General features: G+C 35.9%; 1 protein-coding gene across 1 annotated transcript in view; it reads left to right on the top strand.

The window, feature by feature from the left end:
- Positions 1 to 283: 283 nt before the first annotated feature.
- IMPG2 (interphotoreceptor matrix proteoglycan 2) overlaps positions 284 to 20,813 on the top strand; it is a 151,786-nt gene continuing 131,256 nt past the window's right edge. Inside the window, exons 1-4 of the mRNA XM_023732866.1 lie at positions 284 to 2,585; positions 3,007 to 3,252; positions 14,986 to 15,152; positions 18,726 to 18,757. Of these exons, the coding sequence (XP_023588634.1) occupies positions 2,504 to 2,585; positions 3,007 to 3,252; positions 14,986 to 15,152; positions 18,726 to 18,757 (527 nt within the window). The 5' untranslated portion in view covers positions 284 to 2,503. The remainder of the gene's footprint in view (positions 2,586 to 3,006; positions 3,253 to 14,985; positions 15,153 to 18,725; positions 18,758 to 20,813) is intronic.

The raw sequence follows: 20,813 nt of genomic DNA, 5'->3' as shown, positions 1-20,813 counted from the left end.
TAAGAAATATTTTTTCTCAATAATTGTATGTTAGATAATCTTTCATTTATAAATGAAAAATCCAAAATTCTGTTATGACTTCTAAGGTATTTTATAATCTGTCTCAGCCTTTTCAGCCTTCATTCTCAACCAGGGTTTTGAACCAGTTGATTCTGGTTCGAACCCTTGCTGATAATTTGCATTTCTAACAAGTTCCCTGCTGATAATCTGCATTTCCACTCCAGATATACTGAACCAGAATCTACATTTTAACAAGATCCCCAGGTGATATATAACTTCCTGGGGAGTGTTAGAAATGCAAATTCTCAGCAGGGGTCTTAACTGGAGCGAACTGATTCCAAGTCCTGTTCTCAACCTATTTATGCTGTGCTCCTGTTCCTACTCTAACAAATTACTTCCCATTTTCCATATAAACAGTATACTTTTCCATCTTACTGTCAGTGATCATGACCAGAAACTTCTTTCCTAGCTCCTAGTCCCTCCCACCTACCACCCCCACCTCTGCCAATGTAATGCCACCCAGGCCATTCAAGACCTGGCTGAAACGTTGCCTTCTCCAGTAAACTCTCTCCACTTTTCCAGTTGGAATTAATCTTGCTTTTGTGTTCCCATGGCACAACCTTATCGTAGTCATCACCTATGCTTTGTATAATAGGTATAGTTATTATAACGCTGCAGTTAGAAGTTATAATTGTATCAAATACCAAGTTAAAATGAATTTATAAACTGATGAACCTATTTATGAACAAATGAACCCCCTGAATTTTTTATTTTTTGAAGCAGTGGAGGTTTCTACAGTTTACAAACTGTATTTTAAAGAAAATAACATTTTAAAAGTTCTTAAGTAAATTCCCTATTTGTAATATAGGGAAATTTTATTCCATTCTAGAGCTTGAACAAAAGAGAATTCCAAAGCATGAAACCGCTTTAGACTTTATGAACAATTGTAATACAAGACAAATAGTACATAGTACATTAGTTTATAAAGAATTTTTATATTTCCTGATTCTTACAACCTTGTAATATAGGCAGAGATTATATATTTTATTGATGAGTTAACCAGCTCAAAGAGTTTAGGGGATTTGCCCAAGATCAAACCAGGATTTGAGCCCAAGTTTTCTGAATCTAAGTAAAGGAAGGACTCAGAATACCGTGATGCTCAGAAGATTTTTCTGACATCAGAAAGAATAATTTCTAACTGATTTTTTTACCTAAAAATTTTCTTTTGTTCTGAATTGTAAACATCAAGCTTCTCTTGAGACTTTAAACATTGACTTCTTTGTAAAATCTTCAGCTTTTTTCCTCCCATTCTGACAATAAAGTTCGGCAAGTAATTTCTTAGAAGCATACCAATATTTTGCAAATGCCACTATGCACATGTTTTTAATGATGGCTGTTTAGATTTGTTAGCTTTTATAAATGATGAAAATGTGGTTTATTTGAGGCTGTATTGAGAATTATACCTGATGAATTTTTCCTGAAGATAAAAGAACATTGAGGATGATTTAGCTAACACAGTTTATGATTCTCAAGAGAAATGTGCTTTAGACTTTTATAAAATACTTTTAGGTGAATTTCCCCAAACGTACATGAAGTAAGATTTAAATTCATTGCTATTTGATAGTAAATCCTGGCTTCCATGGGGATTTTGAATAATTGTTTTCTACTAGGTATATTTGATTAAAACAACTGCCCTAATACAGAGAATTTCATCTGATCCCATTATGGTAAAGGAAATCCTCTCTTAGTTAAGAATTTCACATGTAGAAAAACACACTGGGCTTCATGTTTGATAGCACATTAAGCACCAAAGTTACCACATGGCTGTCATTTATATTAAGTACTTAATATGTGCCAACCACTATCCTTAGCATTTTCTATATATTAACTAATTTGATCTTCACAACAGCTCTACCATGAGTTAGCTTTACTTTTCCTATACCATTTTATAAACAAAAGAGACATAGTAAGTGGTTATAGTGAAAGATTTTCAAATTCCTCTTCAAGGAGGGAAATTTGCAAGACAGGGCTTTATTACAAAGACAGATAGTTCCAGGAAAATAAAATTTTGTTCTGTCTTCTGGCATTTGATGCTTATACATCTTAAGCCATAGAAGAATTAAAACACATGTGAATCAGATTCAGAAAAGTTGTATAAACTCAGTGAATTATATATGAACATATTCTTAAGTAGACTGCTTGTAAAAGGCAAAGAGTGTTAGTAAAGAGCTTAGCTAGCTAGATTAAAGAAATTGTCTCTGCCCATCTGTTCTAATTAGCTTACCTCTCCCGCTTTCATAGCATGTTGATTATTTCAGGAAAGAAGTGAGAGCTACCTTTGAAAGGACACCATTTTTATCTAAGCTAATTTATAACGGTTTTCTATTTACAAAAAACTTTTGAATGCTAGAATTTTCCTGTAACAATTTGTTATAGGAAGTTTCAAGGCTTTGGGTGCCCAATTAAGGATTTTGTCCTCTTCATTCCTTTGGTTTTAGCCCAAATGATTATGTTTCCTCTTTTTGGAAAGACTTTTCTGGGTATTTTGATATTTGTCCTGATAAAAGGAAACCTATCATTAACAGGTATTTTTAAATTTAATTTGTTTTTATCTCTCTGTATATCTGTAGTAGATTCTTTCTAAAAATAGCATTCTTTGATGTGATTAGTAAGAAATTGATATTGCTTCATGTAAACAGTTTCAGATCTTTCCAATAATTTTAGCTCTTCATTACAAATTTCTGTTGTAAGCCTTGCTTTCCCTTATTTATTGTGTTGAAATTGGATGTATACTTGATTTCAATAATAATCTTGAAATAAAGGAGTGGAAATGAAATAGAAAAAAAATTGAATGATTCACTCCTGTCTTCCTTAGATAGACACATGTCTGTAAGCTGAGCGTTGACTGCAAAATCCAAATATTACACAAACGCCAGTATTTCTTTGTTACCTTTCATGCTATATCTTATTCATCATCAGAAGCCTGGTTATGTTTTCACTCTGTAGCACAAACCTTATCTTTTGAGGAGATCCAAGAACCCAAGAGTTCATTTTCTTTTCTCCTCACGGACTCGGAATCCACAGATCCTTCTCTATCTACTGAAAAGAAACAACCTCTGGACCACAGAGAAGCTGAGAGACAGTGGTTGCTCAGAAGAAAGAGATCTCTGTTTCCTAACGGAGTAAAAATCTGTCCAGATGAAAGTGTTGCAGAGGCTGTGGCAAATCACGTGAAATATTTTAAAGTCCGAGGTAAGCTAACACACACAGCCCACTGCTGCAAACCCTTGAGCTTCATACATGAAATTCAAACATAGTTCTATCACACTTGTTATATCTCATTATAATTCAAAATTTGTGATAATTTAGACAGGGACTGAGCCAATTCTTTCTAGTAGCTATGGAAAAAAGGATTTACTAAGAATATAGTATTAAGACAGTTTCAGAGGAAAGTTTACATTATTTTAAGAGAGTGAGTATTTTAAATCTTTTTAAGCATTTCAGGAATACTAACTAATGTTACTGGATAAATTATAATTTTTACTTCTTCATTATAGTAATTTGCTTAAGTGTGCCCACATAATATACTTACCAAGGTATGCTTACCGGTTGGCCTAATTTAGTTATTTTATATACATGAAAATATAATCCATTTCTATGTTTTATAGTTTAGTCATTCCATAGATTTCATGCTGGTTGCTCCCTAGTTGGGCTACATAAATCTTTATCTGTCTAAAATGATGGCACTTCTCACAATGTAACCTAGAGCAACAACAACGTGAATTTTATTTTTTAATTAAACAGTGTTATCTTTGATCTCATATTTTTTATGTGTATTCATTCTCTGTTTCTCATATATACTAACTGAAAGATATAGATATCTCAGTGTATAACAGTGACAATATCCCTTAGACATTTGGAGCACTCACAGACATTGCTTTTTGCTGCTGAAGAGCCAATAAGAAGCTAATTATTGGTATCATGCTAGTAAACTAAAGTGGAGATAGATGACTAAATGATAGTGAAATCAGGCTTGTTGAAATATTCATTTTACCCAATTTTCAAAAACATAACAAATGAAATACTACTCTTTACCATGACAGTAAGAGCCAAATCAGCATTGTTGTAATCTTGACGTGCTGTGCCAAACATTTTAGCTCTACGAGGCCCCTCATCAATGATCCCATTCATAGCGTCTGTATTTTAAAATCAGTTATTCCAGGAATGCTTTAAATTTTTTATTTGCTTTCTGAAATAATATCTCTTGAATCTATAAAAACTCAGACAAAGCAATTAAAAAGCATAACCATATACCTTTAATGATCGGTTATTTCCTCTTCACTGCTTAACCAGCAGTTGAGATAGCTATATATTTTGATCTATCTGAAAATAAAGTAAAAATCAGGTAATAGAAATCATATCTTGATAAATTATAAATATCATTTTCATTTTTATTCAGTTCCTTTACTCTCTCTCCACTCTTTGGATTCTTCCACTTTTGGTATACTGGTATGCCCTGTCATGGTAAAGAGTAGTATTTCATTTGTTAGGTTTTTGAAAATTGGGTAAAATGAATATTTCAGCATAGGTTTTGATTTTGAAGAGATAGATTTGAGATGATTATGCCCTTAGAGAGGTTATGCCCTGGAGAAGGACATGATAGTTGGTAAAGCAGTGGGCCGACAAAAAAAAGGGGAAGACCCTTAACAAGATGGATTAACCCAGTGGCTGCAATGGACTCAAACATAGCAACGACTGTGAGGATAACACAGGGCTGGGCAATGTTTCATTCTGTTGTACATAGGGTTGCTATGATTTGGAACTGACTCATCAGCACCTAACAACAACAACAGCGACATGCCCTGAGAAGCAAATGTTTGAAATTGGAGGGAGGGATGCATTCGATGTCCAATCAAGGATCTTAGCTATTTCCACCAAGCTAAGCCATTATTCTAATGGCTTGCCCAATTTTTTCTTCATAGATTATTTGGCATTAATTGCTAGTTGGAGAAACAAATTTTGAAAAGTATATTCATATAACCAAGAAACAGCTGCATTTTAACCTAATGATTTGTAAAATTGACCAGATATTTAGGGCACTTGGAGTGCAGTGTAATTAATAGTCTCCTTCCCCTCTTCTTTAAAAAATCATATTTGTGGTTGGACCTTTTAGAATACAGCTTTACTGAGGTATACTTGATGGATTATAAACTGCACACATTTAAAGTGTACCATTTGATTAGTTTTGACAAATATATTTACCCTTGAAACTATCATTACAATTAAGACAGTGAATTTACCAATCACCCCCAAATGTTTTCTCATACCCCTGTATAATCCCTCCCTTCCTCATTGCCTCCCCTTACCATAGAAAACAGACGACCATTGATCTGCTTTCTATTACTATATAATAGTTTGCAGTTTTAACAGTTTTGTATATAAACAAAATCAAATAGTATATACTTTTTTTTTGGTCTGCTTTCAATCAGTGTACTTATTTTGAGATTCATCTGTGTTTTTTTTTTTTTGTTTTTTGGGGTGTGTGTGTGTCAATAATTTGTTACTTTTGTTGGATAGTATTCCATTTTATGGATATACCACAATTTGGGACATTGGGCTATTTTCAATTATTGGTGATTACAAATAAAGCTGTCATAAACATTTGGGTACAAATCATTTTATGAACATACACTTTCATTTCTGTTGGGTAAACACTTAGGAATGCATGGCTAAGTCACATGATAGGTGTAGGTTTAGGAAATTGCCAAACTGTTTTCCTGTGTGATTGTATTGTTTTACATTCCCACCAGCAATGTATGAGGGTTTTAGTTTCTCCACATCCTTGCAGTACTTGGTATGGTCAGCCTTTTTTAAATTTAGCCATCCTAGTGGTTGTGAAGTGATATCGTGATTTTAATTTACACTTCCTTAATGACTAATGATATTGAACCTCTTTTCATGTGCTTATTTGTCATTTGTATGCCTTCTTTGATGAAGAAGAGTCTATTAAAATGTTTAGTCTATTTTCTAAAAAATTGAGATGTTTGCCTTATTATTGAGTTGTAAGAGTTCTTTATGTATTGTAGATAACAAGCTGTTTGTCAGATACATGTTTTGCAAATATGTTTTCCCATTCTGTGGCTCATCTTTTCATTTTCAGTTTTGGGGAAGTCTAATTTATCTTTTTTTTTTTTTTTTTAATCAGCCTTTTGGTGTCATATCTAAATTTGCCTAACTCAAGGTCACAAAGATTTTCTCCTCTTTTCCTGTAGAAGTTTTTTAGTTTTATGTTTTACGTTTAGGTCAGTGATCCATTTTTTTTTTTTTTTAATTTAAAAAAATTGTACTTTAGGTGAAAGTTTACAGAACAAATAGTTTCTCATTAAATAGTCAGTGCACATATTGTTTTATGACATTGGTTAACAACCCCATGACATGTCAACCCTCTCCCTTCTTGACCTTTTTTTTTTTTGGTGAAAATATACATAGCCAAAGATATACCATTTCAAAAATTTCTACATGCACAATTCAGTAACATCGATTACATTTTTCCAGTTGTGCTGCTATTCTCACTTTAGATGAAGGTTTATAGAACAAAATAGTTTCTCATTAAACAGTACACATGTTGGCTTATGACAATGGTTAACAACCCCACTACATGTCAACACTGCCCTTATTCAACCTTGGGTTCCCTATCACTAGCTTTCCTGTCCCCTTCTGCCTTCTAGTCCTTGTCCCTGGACTGCTGTGCCTCATTAGTCCCGTTTTGTTTTATGGGGCTGTCCAATCCTCGGCTGAACAGTGAACCTCAGTAGTGACTTCACCACTGAGCTGAAAGGGTGTCTGGGGGCCATACTCTTGGGGTTACTTCAGGCTCTTTCAGGCCAGTAAATCTGGTCTTTTTTTAAAGTGTGTGAGAATTTTGTTCTACATCCTTCTCCAGCTCTGTCCAGAACCCTCTGTTGTGATTCAGTGATCCATTTTGAATTAATTTTGTGTATGGTATGAGGTATGGATCAAAGTTAAAAATTTTTTTTTTACATATAAATAGCCACTTGTTCCAGCACCATTTGTTAAAAAGAGTATCCTTTCTTGCTTTTGCACATTTGTTGAGAATCAGTCTTCTATATATTCTATTCCATTGATCTATTTCTCTTTTTTTATGCCAACCCCATACTGTCTTGATTACTCCAACTTTGTAATAAGTCTTTGAATCAGATAGTGTAAATTCTTTAACTTTGTTCTTCTTTTTTCAAATTTATTTGGCTATGCTAGGTCCTTTGCATTCCATATAAACTTTAGAATCAGCTTGCTAATTTCTACAAAAAAGTCTGCTGGGATTTTGATTGGGATTGTGTTGAAGCTATAGATCAATTTTGGGAAGAATTGTCTTAACAGCACTGAATCTTCTGATCTATGAACAGGATGTATTCCTCCATTTATTTAGATCTTCAGTTTGTCTCAACAGTGTTTTGTAATTTTCAGTGTACAGGCCTTGCAAATCTTTTGTCAGATTTATCTCTAAGGATTTCATATTTTTTCATGCTATTGAAAATAGTATTTAAAAAAATTAATTTCTGATCTTTGTTAGTATATAGAAATATAACTGATTTTTGTATGTTGACTTTTTACCCTGCAACCTTGCTAACCTGACTTATTCTAACAGGTTTTTTTTTTTTTGTAGATTACTTACACAGACAATTATCCTGTCTATGAATAAAGGCAGTTTTACTTAGTTTCCAACCTGTGTGCCATTTATTTCTTTTTCTTGCCATACTGCACCAAATTAATCGCTCCATATGCTTTGGGCTCCATAGCACTGAAAGGAAACTAACCCATTGCCGTCGAGTCGATTCTGACTCATAGCGACCCTATAGGACAGAGTAGAACTGCCCCTAAGAATTTCCAAGGAACGCCTGGTGGATTCGAACTGCCGACCTTTATGGTTAGCAGTCGTATCACTTATCCACTATGCCATATTACCCTAAAAAAGACTTCTTTCCATATTACATTTCTATATGCTAGATAAGACACACAGCCTGAGCCCTATTAACAGGGTTAAAGACAGATTAAATGCTGACATTTTTTTCTTCAGAAAGCTGTCATGTTTTCCCTTCCCCCACCTGTTTCCAGGGCAAGGTATCTTTGCCAGAAGAGAGGTATTTGTAGTTACTTAGATTTTCAAAAACAGTAATTAAAAGCTACAAAAATTTTTCAACAAGCATAGGAAAGCTGTACTCTAAATTTGTTTTATGGGATTCTGAGTAGGTCTAGTTCTAGGCCAAGTAGTGAAGTATTTGTCTATGGTGGATGCTTGCTTTCCTTAGTACCTCTTTCCCTGGATCATGGTGATTTTGCTCTGCCCCCTACTGCCTGCAGTGTCCTATCTAGTTTTTCATCTCTGAGCTGCATGAATGCTCCAAACTTACTCCTCAACTCTCCTCCCCTATCGAAATGTAACTGTTCTGAGTTCTATTATTCCAAGTAGTTAATCAGACCTTCTTGTCAGATAGCTCCCAGTTGATAAGTCATTTAATAAAGTAAGGATCTGTTACCTTTCCAGAGGGAATTGCATTTCAAAAGCACTTTTACTGAGATACAATTCAGGTACCATACAATTCACTCGTTTAAAGTATACAATTCAGTGACTTTTACTATGTTCACAGATACGTGCAACCATCATTACAGTCAAATTTAGAACATTTTCATCACCTCAGAAAAGAAACCCTGGTTCCTCAAATAGTTAAACATAGAATTACCATGTTGTTGTTGTTAGTTGCTGTGAAGTAGATTCAGACTCATGGTGACATTATGTATAACAGAAGTAAATGTTGCCTGGTCCTGTGTCATTTTCATGATTGTTGGTACGTTTGCGTGCCTTCCAACCTGGGGGGCTCATCTTCAAGCACTGTATCAGGCAGTATTCTGTTGTTATACATAGGGTTTTCATTGGCTAATTTCTGGATAGATTGCCACACCTGTCTTAGTCTGGAAGTTCTGTTGAAACCTATCCACCATGGGTGATCTTGCTGGCATATGAGATATTGGCAACACACAAGCCACTAGAGTAGAGTATGATCAATTACCGTATGACCCAGCATTCCACTCCTAAAGGCAAAGCCCAAAGAATTGAAAGCAGGGATTTAAACGTACACTTGTACACCAATATTCATTGCAGCGTTATTCACAATAGGCAAAAGGTGGAAACAATCCAAGTGTTCATCAACAGATGAATGGATAAATGAAATGTGATATATACATGCAATGGAATATTATTCAGCCTTAAATGAAGTTCTGGTACATGGCTACAATATGGATGAACCTTGAAAACTTACGTTAAGTGAAATAAGCTAGACACAAAGGGACTTGTATGATCCTACTTACATGAAATAACTAGAATAGGCAAATGCATAGATACAGAAAATAGATTCGTGATTACCAGGGGCTAGGGGAAGAGGGGGATGGGGAATTATTGTTTACTGGGTACGGAATTTCTGTTTGCAGTGATGAAAAAGTTTTGGAAATAAATAATGGTGATAGTTGCACCAAAAAAAAAGACTTACTACCCTGTGGTAGGCTAAATAATGCCCTTCCCCCCAAAGATGGCCACAGCCTTGTTCCTGGGACCTGTGAATGTTATTTTATAATGACAAAAGGGATTTAACAGGTGTGATTAAATTAAGGATTTTGAGATGCAGAGATTATCCTGGATTACCTGAGTGGACCTGAGGTAATCACAAGGGTCCTTGTAAGAGGAAGTCAGGAAATCAGAGTCAGTGTTAGGAGATGTTATGAAGGATGTGAGGGGTTGAAATGATGCAAGAAAAGAGGCCATGAGCCAAGGAATGTGGGCGACCTCCAGAAGCTGGAAAAGGCAAGGAAACAGAATCTCCCGTAGAGCCTCCAGAAGGAATCAACCTTGCTAACACCTTGATGTTAGCCCAGTCAGACTGATTTTGGACTTCTGAACTCTAGAACTATAAGAGAATGAATTTGTATTATTTTAAGACAAAAGGAAAAAAGAAGATATCTTTCTTTATTCCATCTTCCACAGCACTAAGCAACCCCCAGTCTACTTTCTGTCTCTATAAAATTGCTTATTCTGGATGCTCCTATAAATGGAATAAATAATTTGCGATCTTTTGTGACTAGCTTCTTTCATTTAGCATAATGTTTTCAAGGTTCATCCATGTTGTTGAGGAACATTTTTGATGACTAAATAATATTCCATTGTTTGTATATACCACATTTTGTTTATTTATTCATTAGTTGATAAATAATTGTTTCCACCTTATTAGATTAAAGGTTACTTTCTATTCCTGGTTCATTGAGTGTTTATTATGAAAAGGTGTGGCTTTTGTTGAATTCTTTTTCTGAGCCTTTTGAAATGATCATGTGATTTTTATTTTTATTCTGTTGATCTGGTGTATTACATTAATTGATTTCCAGATGTTAAACCAACCTTGTATTCCTGGGATAAATCCCACTTGGTCATGATGTATACTCCTTTTTATATGTTTCTGGATTCAGTTTGCTAGTATTTTGTTAAGGATTTTTGTACCCATATTGATGAAGGGATAGTGGTCTTTAGGTTCCTTTCCTTGTGATGGCTTTGTCTGGTTTGGGTATTTTAGTAATACTGACCTCATTGAATGAGTTGAGAAATGTTCCCTCCTCACCTATTTTTTGGAAGAGCTTGTGAAGAAATGGTATTAATTCTTCTTTAAATGTTTGGTCGAATTCACCAGTGAAACTATGTGGGCCTGTATTTTTACTTGTGGGAAGCTTTTTGATCACTAATGCAATATGCTTACTTGTTATATAGATTTATTCAGATTTTCCATTTCTTCTTGACTCAGTTTCTGTAGTTTGTCTTTCTAGGAATTTGCCCATTTTATCTACAATTGTTTATGGTATTCCTTTATAATCTTTTTTTATTTCTATAAGGTCAGTACTAATGTAGTTCTTTCATTTCTGATTAAAGTAATTTGAGTCTTCTATCTTTTTTTCTTGGGTCTCTCTAGCTAAAGGTTTGTCAATTTTGTTGATCTTTTCAAAGAACTAGCTTAAGTCAAAGGAATGAATTTTGATGGAGATATTTTAGGCCCAGCCTTGAAATGCTGAGAGAGCTTTTTTAGGAGGTAGGGAGGCATCCCCTGAAGCCTAATTTGTAAGAGACTGCTTATGCTACTATTCTGTGAATCCATGAATCTGGTAAAGAGAAGGTGTGCTATAACATCTGGTATGGTTTTTTATTACTTGTGGGTGCTTCCCCACATTATCTCCAACTACATTTCTTCAGCACACGAGAATACTTTTCTAAGAGTTTGTTATGAAAAATTTCAAAACATACCACAAAGTTGAAAGAATGATATAGTAAACACCCATCTTCTAATACCTAGATTCTATAGTTAACATTTTATCATATTAGCTTTATCACATATCTATCTATCCAACCATCTTATTTTTGGAATATATTTTACAAGTTTTAAACATTAATACACTTCCCCCTAGACATTTCAGCAAGAATTTCATTAACTAAAGCTCAATGTTTATTTAATTTTTCTAGGTAAAATTTACATAGAGTGAAATACATAAATATTAAGTGTACCATTTGGGAATTTTGACAAATGCAATGTAATCCAAACCTCTATCAAATTTTGGAACATTATCACTGCAGAGAATTCCTTTATGCCCCTTCCCAGACAATCTCCACACTGCCCCACCCCCAGGCAACTAGTCTTCTAATTTTTTTTTAACCATAATTTAGTCTCACCTATCTAGAACTTTATAGAAATAAAATACTATGTAGTCTTTCGTGTAAGACTTCTTACACTCAGTCTAATGTTTTTGAGATTCATTCATGTTACTGCATGAATTTGTTCCTTTTTATTCTGTTGTATATGACTTTATCATCATTTCTTGTTTATTTCCCTGTTGTTGGATACCTGGGTTGTTTTAATTTTTTACTTATTATGAATATAGCTTCCTTAGCATTGAATATAGGTCTTTTTGTGGATATATGCCTACATTTGTCTTGAGTGAATACCTAGGAGGAATTGCTGGGTCATAGGTTTGGTGTACGTTATGCATTGAATTGTGTCCCTCAAAAATGTGTGTCAACCTGTCTAGGCCATGATTTCCAGTATTGTGTGGTTGTCCTCTATTTTGTGATCTAATATAATTACCTGTGTGTTGTAAATCCTAACCTCTATGTTAATGAGGAATCTCTGGTGGCATAGTGGTTAAGTGCTACAGCTGCTAACCAAAAGGTCAGCAGTTCGAATTCACCAGGAGTTCCTTGGAAACTCCATGAAGCAGTTCTACCCTGTCCTATAGGGTCACTGTGAGTTGGAATTGACTCGATGGCAACTGGTTTCGTTTTGTTTTACATTAATGAGGCAGGACACAATCTATAGGATTAGATTGTATCTTGAGACAACCTCTTTTGAGATATAAAAGAGAGAAGTGAGCAGAGAGGAGGGGGACCTCATTATCATCAAGCAAGAAGAGCCAGGAGTGGACCACGTCCTTTGGACCTGGGATTCTTGCACTGAGAAACTCTTAGGCCAGGGGAAGACTGATGACAAGGACCATCCCCTAAATCAGGTAAAAGAGAGAAAGTCTTCCCCTGGAGCTGGTGCCCTGAATTTGGACTTCTAGCCTCCTAGACCGTGAGAGAATAAATTTCTGTTTGTTAAAGCCATCCACTTGAGATATTTATGTTATAGCAGCACTAGATAACTAAGACAGTGTATATTTAGTTATGTAATAAACTACCAGTATCTTTTCCAAAGGGGCTGTACTATTTTACACTCCTACCAAAAATGAGGGTTCTGGTTGCCCCACATCCTTGCCAAAATTTGGTGTTTTCTGTTTAAATATTTCAGCTATTCTGATTTATGTGTAAATGTTTTGATTTGCATTTCTCTGAAGGTTAATGATGGTGAGCAGTTTTTCATGAACTCATTAGCCATTTGTACCTCTTCCTTTGTAAAGTCTCTGTTCTAATCTTTTACCTGTTTTTAAAATTGAGTTGTTTGCTTTTTTATTACTGAGTTGTAGGAATTCTTTAAATACCCTAGATACCAGTTTTTTGTCAAATATATATATTTTGAATATTTTCTCCCAGAGGTATGGCTTGCCTATTCATTTTCATTAATGGTGTCTTTTGATGAGCAGAAGATTTTGGTTATGATGAAGTCTAATTTATTAGTTTTTTTTTTTTTTACTTTTATAGTTGTTGCTTTCTGTGTCCTGTTTGTGAAAACTTTGCCTACCCTCAAGTCATGCAGATATTCTTCTATGTTTTCTACTGGAAGCTTTATAGTATTAGCTGCTTTTACAGTTCAGATTTTTTTTATGTACAGTGTGAAGAAGAAGTTGAGATTTATTTTTCCTTTTCTTATGGATATACAGTTTTTTTGCCTCACAATATTTGTATACTTTCAATGAATTATGTCATTTCATTATCAGACTCTCTAGACATTCATTTTTCATTTGTTTACTTGTTTTCACTTACCCAGACTTTCAACTTTGCGTTGTGTTCTGGGGTTTACTAAACTTTCATTTTGAAGTTTCAAGAAGAAGAAAGGAAGAACTATGAATCTGCAAGTGGGTCACTTCTGCCTCATTCAGTCCTGCTCAACTCTTCTGTATGCTCTTTGATCAAAAGTTTTAAACAGCAATAATAAGAATGCAGTTAGTTCATCGAAAGAGAATTGAAATTATTTAAATATATCAATATGCTGCCTGATAAATATTCAGTCTTCTTAAAATGAAAAATAATTTTATTTATCTCTTTCCATTGACATCCTTCCTTTTCTCTCATCATTGTCCTCTTCCCTTTCATTCAATTTATCTATCGCCCACAGTATCCTGCATCTGTTCACTGAAATGGTTACAAAATAGCAATGTGCTCAGTGCTGTACAGAATTAACAGACAACATGTTTAGCTCCCCCTCAGATTTGATGCTGTGGAATAATTTAGCAGACAGATCGAATTAGTTTTTATTTTAATATAGCAGTATATTTTTCCTGAATAATTTTCTTTTTAGATATTAAAAAGACTCATCATTATCTTCTGTTTTCCAATATGAAATATAGTGGCTTGGGGAGGATAACTTCAGGTGAATATCGTCCTTCCTGATTTTATGAAGTAATTTTAGGTTCCTACGGTAAAGCGATCGACTGCTTACCAAAAGATCAGTGGTTTGAAACCACTAACATTAATACACTTCCCTCTAGACATTTCTCTGAGGGAGAAAGATGTGGCAGTCTGCTTCCGTAGAGATTTACAGCCTTGGAAATACTATGGGGCAGTTCTACTCTGTTATATAGGGCTGCTATGAATCAGAATCGATTTGATGACAGTGGTTTTTTGTTTGTTTTTTTGTTATGAGCTCTGAGAAAGGTTTTGAACGCTTCTATTTTTAGTAGTGGTATGTGATGAAAAATTTTTGAAGGATTTGATGCAATGCATTTATGTCACTGCATTTTTGTAAAAAAGCTCCAGGCCATTTATAGGGCACCCAAGGCATATCATATCCCCTTCCCAAATCATCTTGAAAGGCTGAAAAGCTGGTATTTGGAGAAGTTAAGTGACTTTAAGACATCTGTAAATATCAAGTAATGTTAAAATCACAGCACCTATTAAAGAAACTTGCTGGATTATGTATAGTAAACTCACATCAACTTCACTTTTGAAAAACATAAACATGATTTTTTTTTAAAAGGTGGGAAAAACCCCTGCTCATTAGAAGGTGAATCAGTCCCCTTCCCAAGGGAATGAGAAGTACAAATTCTCTTCTGAAAAGTTTAAACTAGACATACAAAAGGGTTTTGACTGAGGCTCATTCCCATGTGTCCCTCCAGAAGGGAGTGTGGACAAGAGTGTCTCAGGGGAGTCTGAATGAATTGGTCCATGATCATTATGAGAACCTGAAGTAAAACTTTTCATAAAAACACTTCTGTCCATTCTTTCAGTGTGTCAGGAAGCTGTCTGGGAAGCCTATAGGACTTTTTGGGATCGACTTCCTGGGCGTGAGGAATATCGTCACTGGATGAATTTGTGTGAGGATGGAATCATGAGTATATTTGAAATGGGTACAAATTTTAGTCAGTCTGTGGAACATCGAAGCTTAATCATGAAGGTAAGTGTAGTAACAAAGGAAGGAATTGATGGACTGTTGTTGAAATGCACATCCACGGCGAAGGCCTGAAACAAGAAAGACCAACTGGCAAATCCCTGGATTTCTTTTTAGTTGAATTATGCTATCCCAGTGAGCTGCTCTAGAATGTGGCCTAGTCTTTATATTCCTAGCTCTGGCCTTTATACTAAACATCATTAAACCAGGTTAGCACCTCAGCCTTGTTTATAAATGTAAGTATTTGGAAATAATATTCAGCAAATCTATGAGAGTCAAACATTTTTGCCAAAGTTTTATATATTATCAATTCAGAGTGGATACCTGTGACTTTAATTAAAATAGTGAATATAGTTCATTGAATAAATGTTTAGTAATGTATAAATATGATTCTAATTAATGAATTTGCTAGCTTGTTTTGGACATTAGTTTATTCATAGCAAAGGATAACTAAACATGCATCTAGACAAATTACCTGCCCACTTGTCCCTTTTCATAAAGCATGTATGTACTCATGACAGGAAAATGAAACTGTTCACACACATGTGCTGTCTGATATGCCCTGGATCCCCTGCCCATCTGTGCAAGTCCTACACGTCCTCAGCTTAGAGGTAACCTCTTTTGCGAGGAACCAACCTCCAGCCTAGCAGAGTTAGATCCCACAGTTCTTTGAACTCCCATAATTCTTTGTTTGTTCTTTAATATTGTACTTATACTTTATTATTATTGTTGTATATATGACTAATTCCTCCACTGGACTATGAACTAAAGGGCAAGGATTATGTCATTAATTGTTCATCTTTGCCCTCCCATAACATAGTAAATATGCAATAGATGTTTGCTGAAATAAATTAGAAGTACATAAGCAATAGCCACAATGCCTTTTTCCTATATTCTGTAATTTTTAAACTTTACAAAATTATTCTAAATACTTTTTTTAAGTATTATATACCTTAAAGGGACTGAGAAAAGAATTACTGACTGAATAACTGAGATTTTTATTTGAGTCTACTTAAATCAGATTAGTACATTTTAAAGTAATAAAATATATTATTCTATTCTTCCTAGTTTATATTTAATAGAGGTATGCTCCTGTTTTCTTTTAACTTTTGGTTCTATAGAGGGTGATCTCATTAAGAGAGGATAAGTTGAGGAGAGAAGGATGTTTGATAAACATGGGTGAATCCAATAGAAATTTTCAGGCTTATAAGTGTATCCAAGTTTTGAAGGTGTACAGGCTTTTGCATATTTTAAAATGAAATCAACTTTTAATCATGATACCTTACATTTTAAGCCAAAGCATTGCGTAGTTTTTCCTCTGCCATTTTTTAAACTTCTCTGTATTCATAACTACCATTTAATCAGTGTCTGCCATGTACTAGGCCATGCATTAAGCCCATTAAACACATTATATCTAATAAACAGCAACTCTATAATTATGTGGTAATGTCCCCATTTTGCAGAAAAGGAAATTAAGCGTCAGAGTTACTAAGTTCCTTTTCCTATGTCATATAACCAGATATATCTCATGGTTAAATCCAGACCCGGATTTTCTTTCCAAAATCCATGTTCTTTCCCCCATACCACTGGATCTCCCTTGTCAATCGTTACCAGTTTTACCAATTGCAGTGCTGTTCACACGTACATATGTTACATTAATATTTATATCAGCAGTGTCTGTCTCAAGCGATAGACTGCAAATACATATGATGTAGATAAACCATAAATATATATCATGTAGAATTACTATACAGTCCCTGGGTGGTACAAATGGTTAAGAGCTCGGCTACTAACCAAAAGAGTGGCAGTTTGAATCCACCCAGAGGCACCTCAGAAAAAAGGTCTGGTGATCGAATTTTGAAAGATCACAGCCATTGAAAATCCTATGGAGCAGTTCTACTCTGACACACATGAGGTTGCCTTGAGTCAGAACCGGCTTGATGACAACTCGTTCAGAGTTAGCATTGCCATAACAACAGGTTTTTGAGATGTTACATTGGAAGGTGTCACTTACAAGTGGAACTTTTAGCAAGTTTAGATTTGAAGGCATAGGAATTACACTTCCAATGGCTATTTCATAGAACATGCAGACAAAGGGTATGAGGTATTTCCTGAATTTAATTTTAAATGATAAGTATGAGTTAACTAAATAGCAGGCATTGGGAATGGACATTCTAGATAGAGGGACAGATAAGCCATGTGTTTATAGGGAATTCTTGGGGACAATCTACCAGAAGGCTAGAGTAGGAATGAAGGGAGATCAGACTGGAAAAGTGGGTGGGTTAACAAGTTTTGATTTGAGTCTGTAGATGATCAGAAAATATTGAAGTGTTGTAAGCAGGAGAGTCACAGGAGCTGATTCTAGAGATTTGAGTTTTAGAAAGGTCATGTGGTTTCTCTCACCGTAGGATGGATTAGAGGAGAAAAGACTGAAACAGAGAGACCAGGTAGGATGCTGCTGCAGTCCTCTAGGCCAGAGAGGATGAAGGCCCTAACTATACTATAAGATAGAGTAAGGGAGCATAGGAGATATAAGTAAGAAACAAGATTAGTAGGATTTTGTGATGGATTGGATTGGGAGTAGGGTAGGGTGAAGGAGTGGCCTAAGACGCCTCCCAATTTCTAGCTTTGGTGACTGAGACCAAGAATACAGGCTGAGAAGCAGCTTTGGGCTATGTGATGGGGACAATGAGTTCACTTTTGAATGTGTTGATTTGATCTGCCTATATGAAAAGTGAATTGTTGATATTTAGGTTTCAATCCAGGGAGAGAAATATGGGTTGTAAATATAACTTTGTGAATAATCAGCCTTGAGTATTCGAAACCATGAGAGTGGTTGAGATTACTCCAGGAGAGTCTGTAGAGTAAGAAGAACAGTGAGTTATTAATACATATCGTTAGAGTGTTTAGAGTAACAGCCTCTGCATTTTACAGATGAGGAAATTGAGGCCTGGTCCCAGAAAGGTTTTGAGATTTGCCTATATAGTTAAAGAGGAAAAAACAGAACTTGAAACCAAGTCTTCTGATTCTAAGTCAGTGTTCTTTTCATCATATTGGCCTCAAAATAAAAACTATTTAGAGGAAGTTTGGGGACAGTTTTCTTTGAAATGTCCCAGATGAATAATCGAATTATTGCTACAATGTATCATTTTGCTGATTTCTGGAGAAACAGGTTTATCAGTTATTTTATCCACAAGTCTATATTGTTTTAGGATGAAAATTACTGTAAATATGTTAGATCACATAATAACTTGATTCTAAATTCATGGCAGGTTAATCTCTAACTTGCAGACATTTTTGGAATATTAGCAGGTAAGAATTTTTAATTTGTGCCCATTTAAGAAAGAGCACAGGAACTTTTGGGCACATAAACAGAGACTGATGTTGGGACATTTCCACAGTTTCAAAGCAAATTTGGCAGCATTAGTATCTTGTTTTAACCATTTGTCTAACCACGGAGAATAGAAAACATGGATTCTACAATGCTAGGAAGTTCATGTACCCTTGGAACACATTTTATTTACTGCTTAATAACTGTCTTTAGAAGCTTAGTCATTTTTCTATCTTTGTTTTTCTTAGAAACTGGCCTACACAAAGGAAACTGTAAGCAGGTGAGTGTCTCTTTTTCCCTGAGTTCATGTCTGGCAACATAGATTTGTCATACTTACTGCAAGACTCACCTCAAATTTAATGATGCCTTTCTTTTTTCTTGCCAGTTCCTGCAGTGACCAGGCCTGTGGGTAAATCCCAAATGCTTTTCTTTGTCTTGAGGCCACCTCCCTTTCCAAACTACCACCACAGCCTCTGTGCTTGTATGCAGTCTAACCTTATGAAGAGGCAGACTTGTTCCTCTCTCTTAAGAAAGCAGCTTTCTGCTTTATATGGAATGAGTGACTCTTAGTTTCTTAGTGCTACTGTAACAGGAGTAACACAGATGGGTGGCTTTAACGAACAGAAATTTATTTTCTTATAGTTTAAGAGGCTAGAAGTCTGAATTCAGGGCACCGGCTCTAGGGGAAGGTTCTCTGTCCACTCTGGAGAAAAACGTTTGTGTGCTGGGTTTGTAGATTGGTCTGCATCTACCGTCTTCCTATAGTGTCAATCTTCCAGAGTCTGCTTTCTTCTGTGCCTAATCTGCTCTTTTATGTCTCAAAAGTGGCTAGTTTAAGACACACCTTACGCTGACAATGGCCTCATTAACATAACAGAGAAAACCCTCTTCCTAAATAGGATTACATCCACAGGTATAAAACCAAAAAACAAACCATTGCCTTTGAGTGGATTTGGACTCATAGGGACTGTATAGGACACAGTAGAACTGCCCACAGGGTTTCCAAGGAGCAGCTGGTGGATTCAAACTGCTGACCTTTTGGTTAGCAGCTGAGCTCTTAACCACTGTGTCACCAGGGCTCCAGGGCTCCTCCACAGGTATAGGAGTTAAGATTTACCATATATGTTTTCAGGGGACGCAATTCAATCCATAACAACTATTGTTTAGATCTAAGGGCTAATGGTAAAATTGTTCTGAAATAGTACACTTTAACAGAAGGATAGATTATTAAATGATGGGTGGGAATGTGGATCACTGTCTTGAGTATTAATGAATATGGTATTGAAGCATAAGAATAGCACAACCTAGATGAGTACTCCGCTGCGATGGTTCTTGCTCTCTTGGCCTCTAGGCTTAGGGATAAGGTCATTTGTGGCTCCTGGGCAGTAGAAGTACAAAGTAGAAGATGGAAGGTGAGGGATTTTTAGCGTATAGGGGCTAAAGATTTCCAGTTCCGTACATCCTCAGAATATCTAGATTATGCCAGTGTGTTGTACAGGGACGTACCACTACGGTGTGTGATTCAGATCAGAGTACAGAATTTCACCTCAAATTAGAGGGAAGGACTGACTAAAAAATCAAGTAGGTGAGTTGGTATCTAGAGCTCCAGCCTGGGCAGCAGAGCCCAGGCAGAGGTATAGTTGGAGTATACATGCGGGTGGTGGCAGGGTAAACATAGGTTTCAAATGGAACATGAATAAACAGGTGGAAAGTGGGACTCTTTGTGGTCTCGCTCATTCATATGGCTGATGATACCACTAAGTCAATCCTGGGGCCTGGGATTTAGTACCCTTCTTGGATGTGGGGCCATACAGTCTCTTTGGTGTGGGTTCTTCACCACTGAGAAGCAGAGCTGAGAGCCCTTGTGATTGCCATTGTAACACAGGCAGTGGACTAAATACTCTGATGAGTCTTACCAGTCTCAATAATCCCTACAGTTATATGAACAGTATGCTTAGGGCTCTGGTGGTCATCACACCGGGCCAGGGAGTCAAACAGGGGCTTGATGACTATTCTTGGAATCCGCCTGCTGGTTATTGCAGTGTTCTGAGATGCTTGACCACTTTTCATCTGATTGGAAGGATTCTGTAAGCATTGCAAGACAGGAGAAGGCGGTGGTGGAGATAGGGGAGGAGAAGATGGAGCAGAGGGTCTGTCTTAGTCATCTAGTGCTGCTATAACAGAAACACCACAAGTGGATGGTTTTAATGAAGAGAAGTTTATTTCCTTACTATAAAGTAGGCTGAAAGTCCAAATTCAAGGTGTCAGCTCCAGGGGAAGGCTTTCTCTCTCTCTCGGCCTTCGCATCAGTGTTCCCCCAGACTACGAGCTTCTCG

This window comes from Trichechus manatus, unplaced genomic scaffold (assembly GCF_000243295.1).
Source record: "Trichechus manatus latirostris isolate Lorelei unplaced genomic scaffold, TriManLat1.0 scaffold00055, whole genome shotgun sequence".
Taxonomy (NCBI): Eukaryota; Metazoa; Chordata; class Mammalia; order Sirenia; family Trichechidae; genus Trichechus; species Trichechus manatus.
Note: the sequence above shows the minus strand (reverse complement) of the source record. Positions and strands in the feature narration are given on the sequence as shown.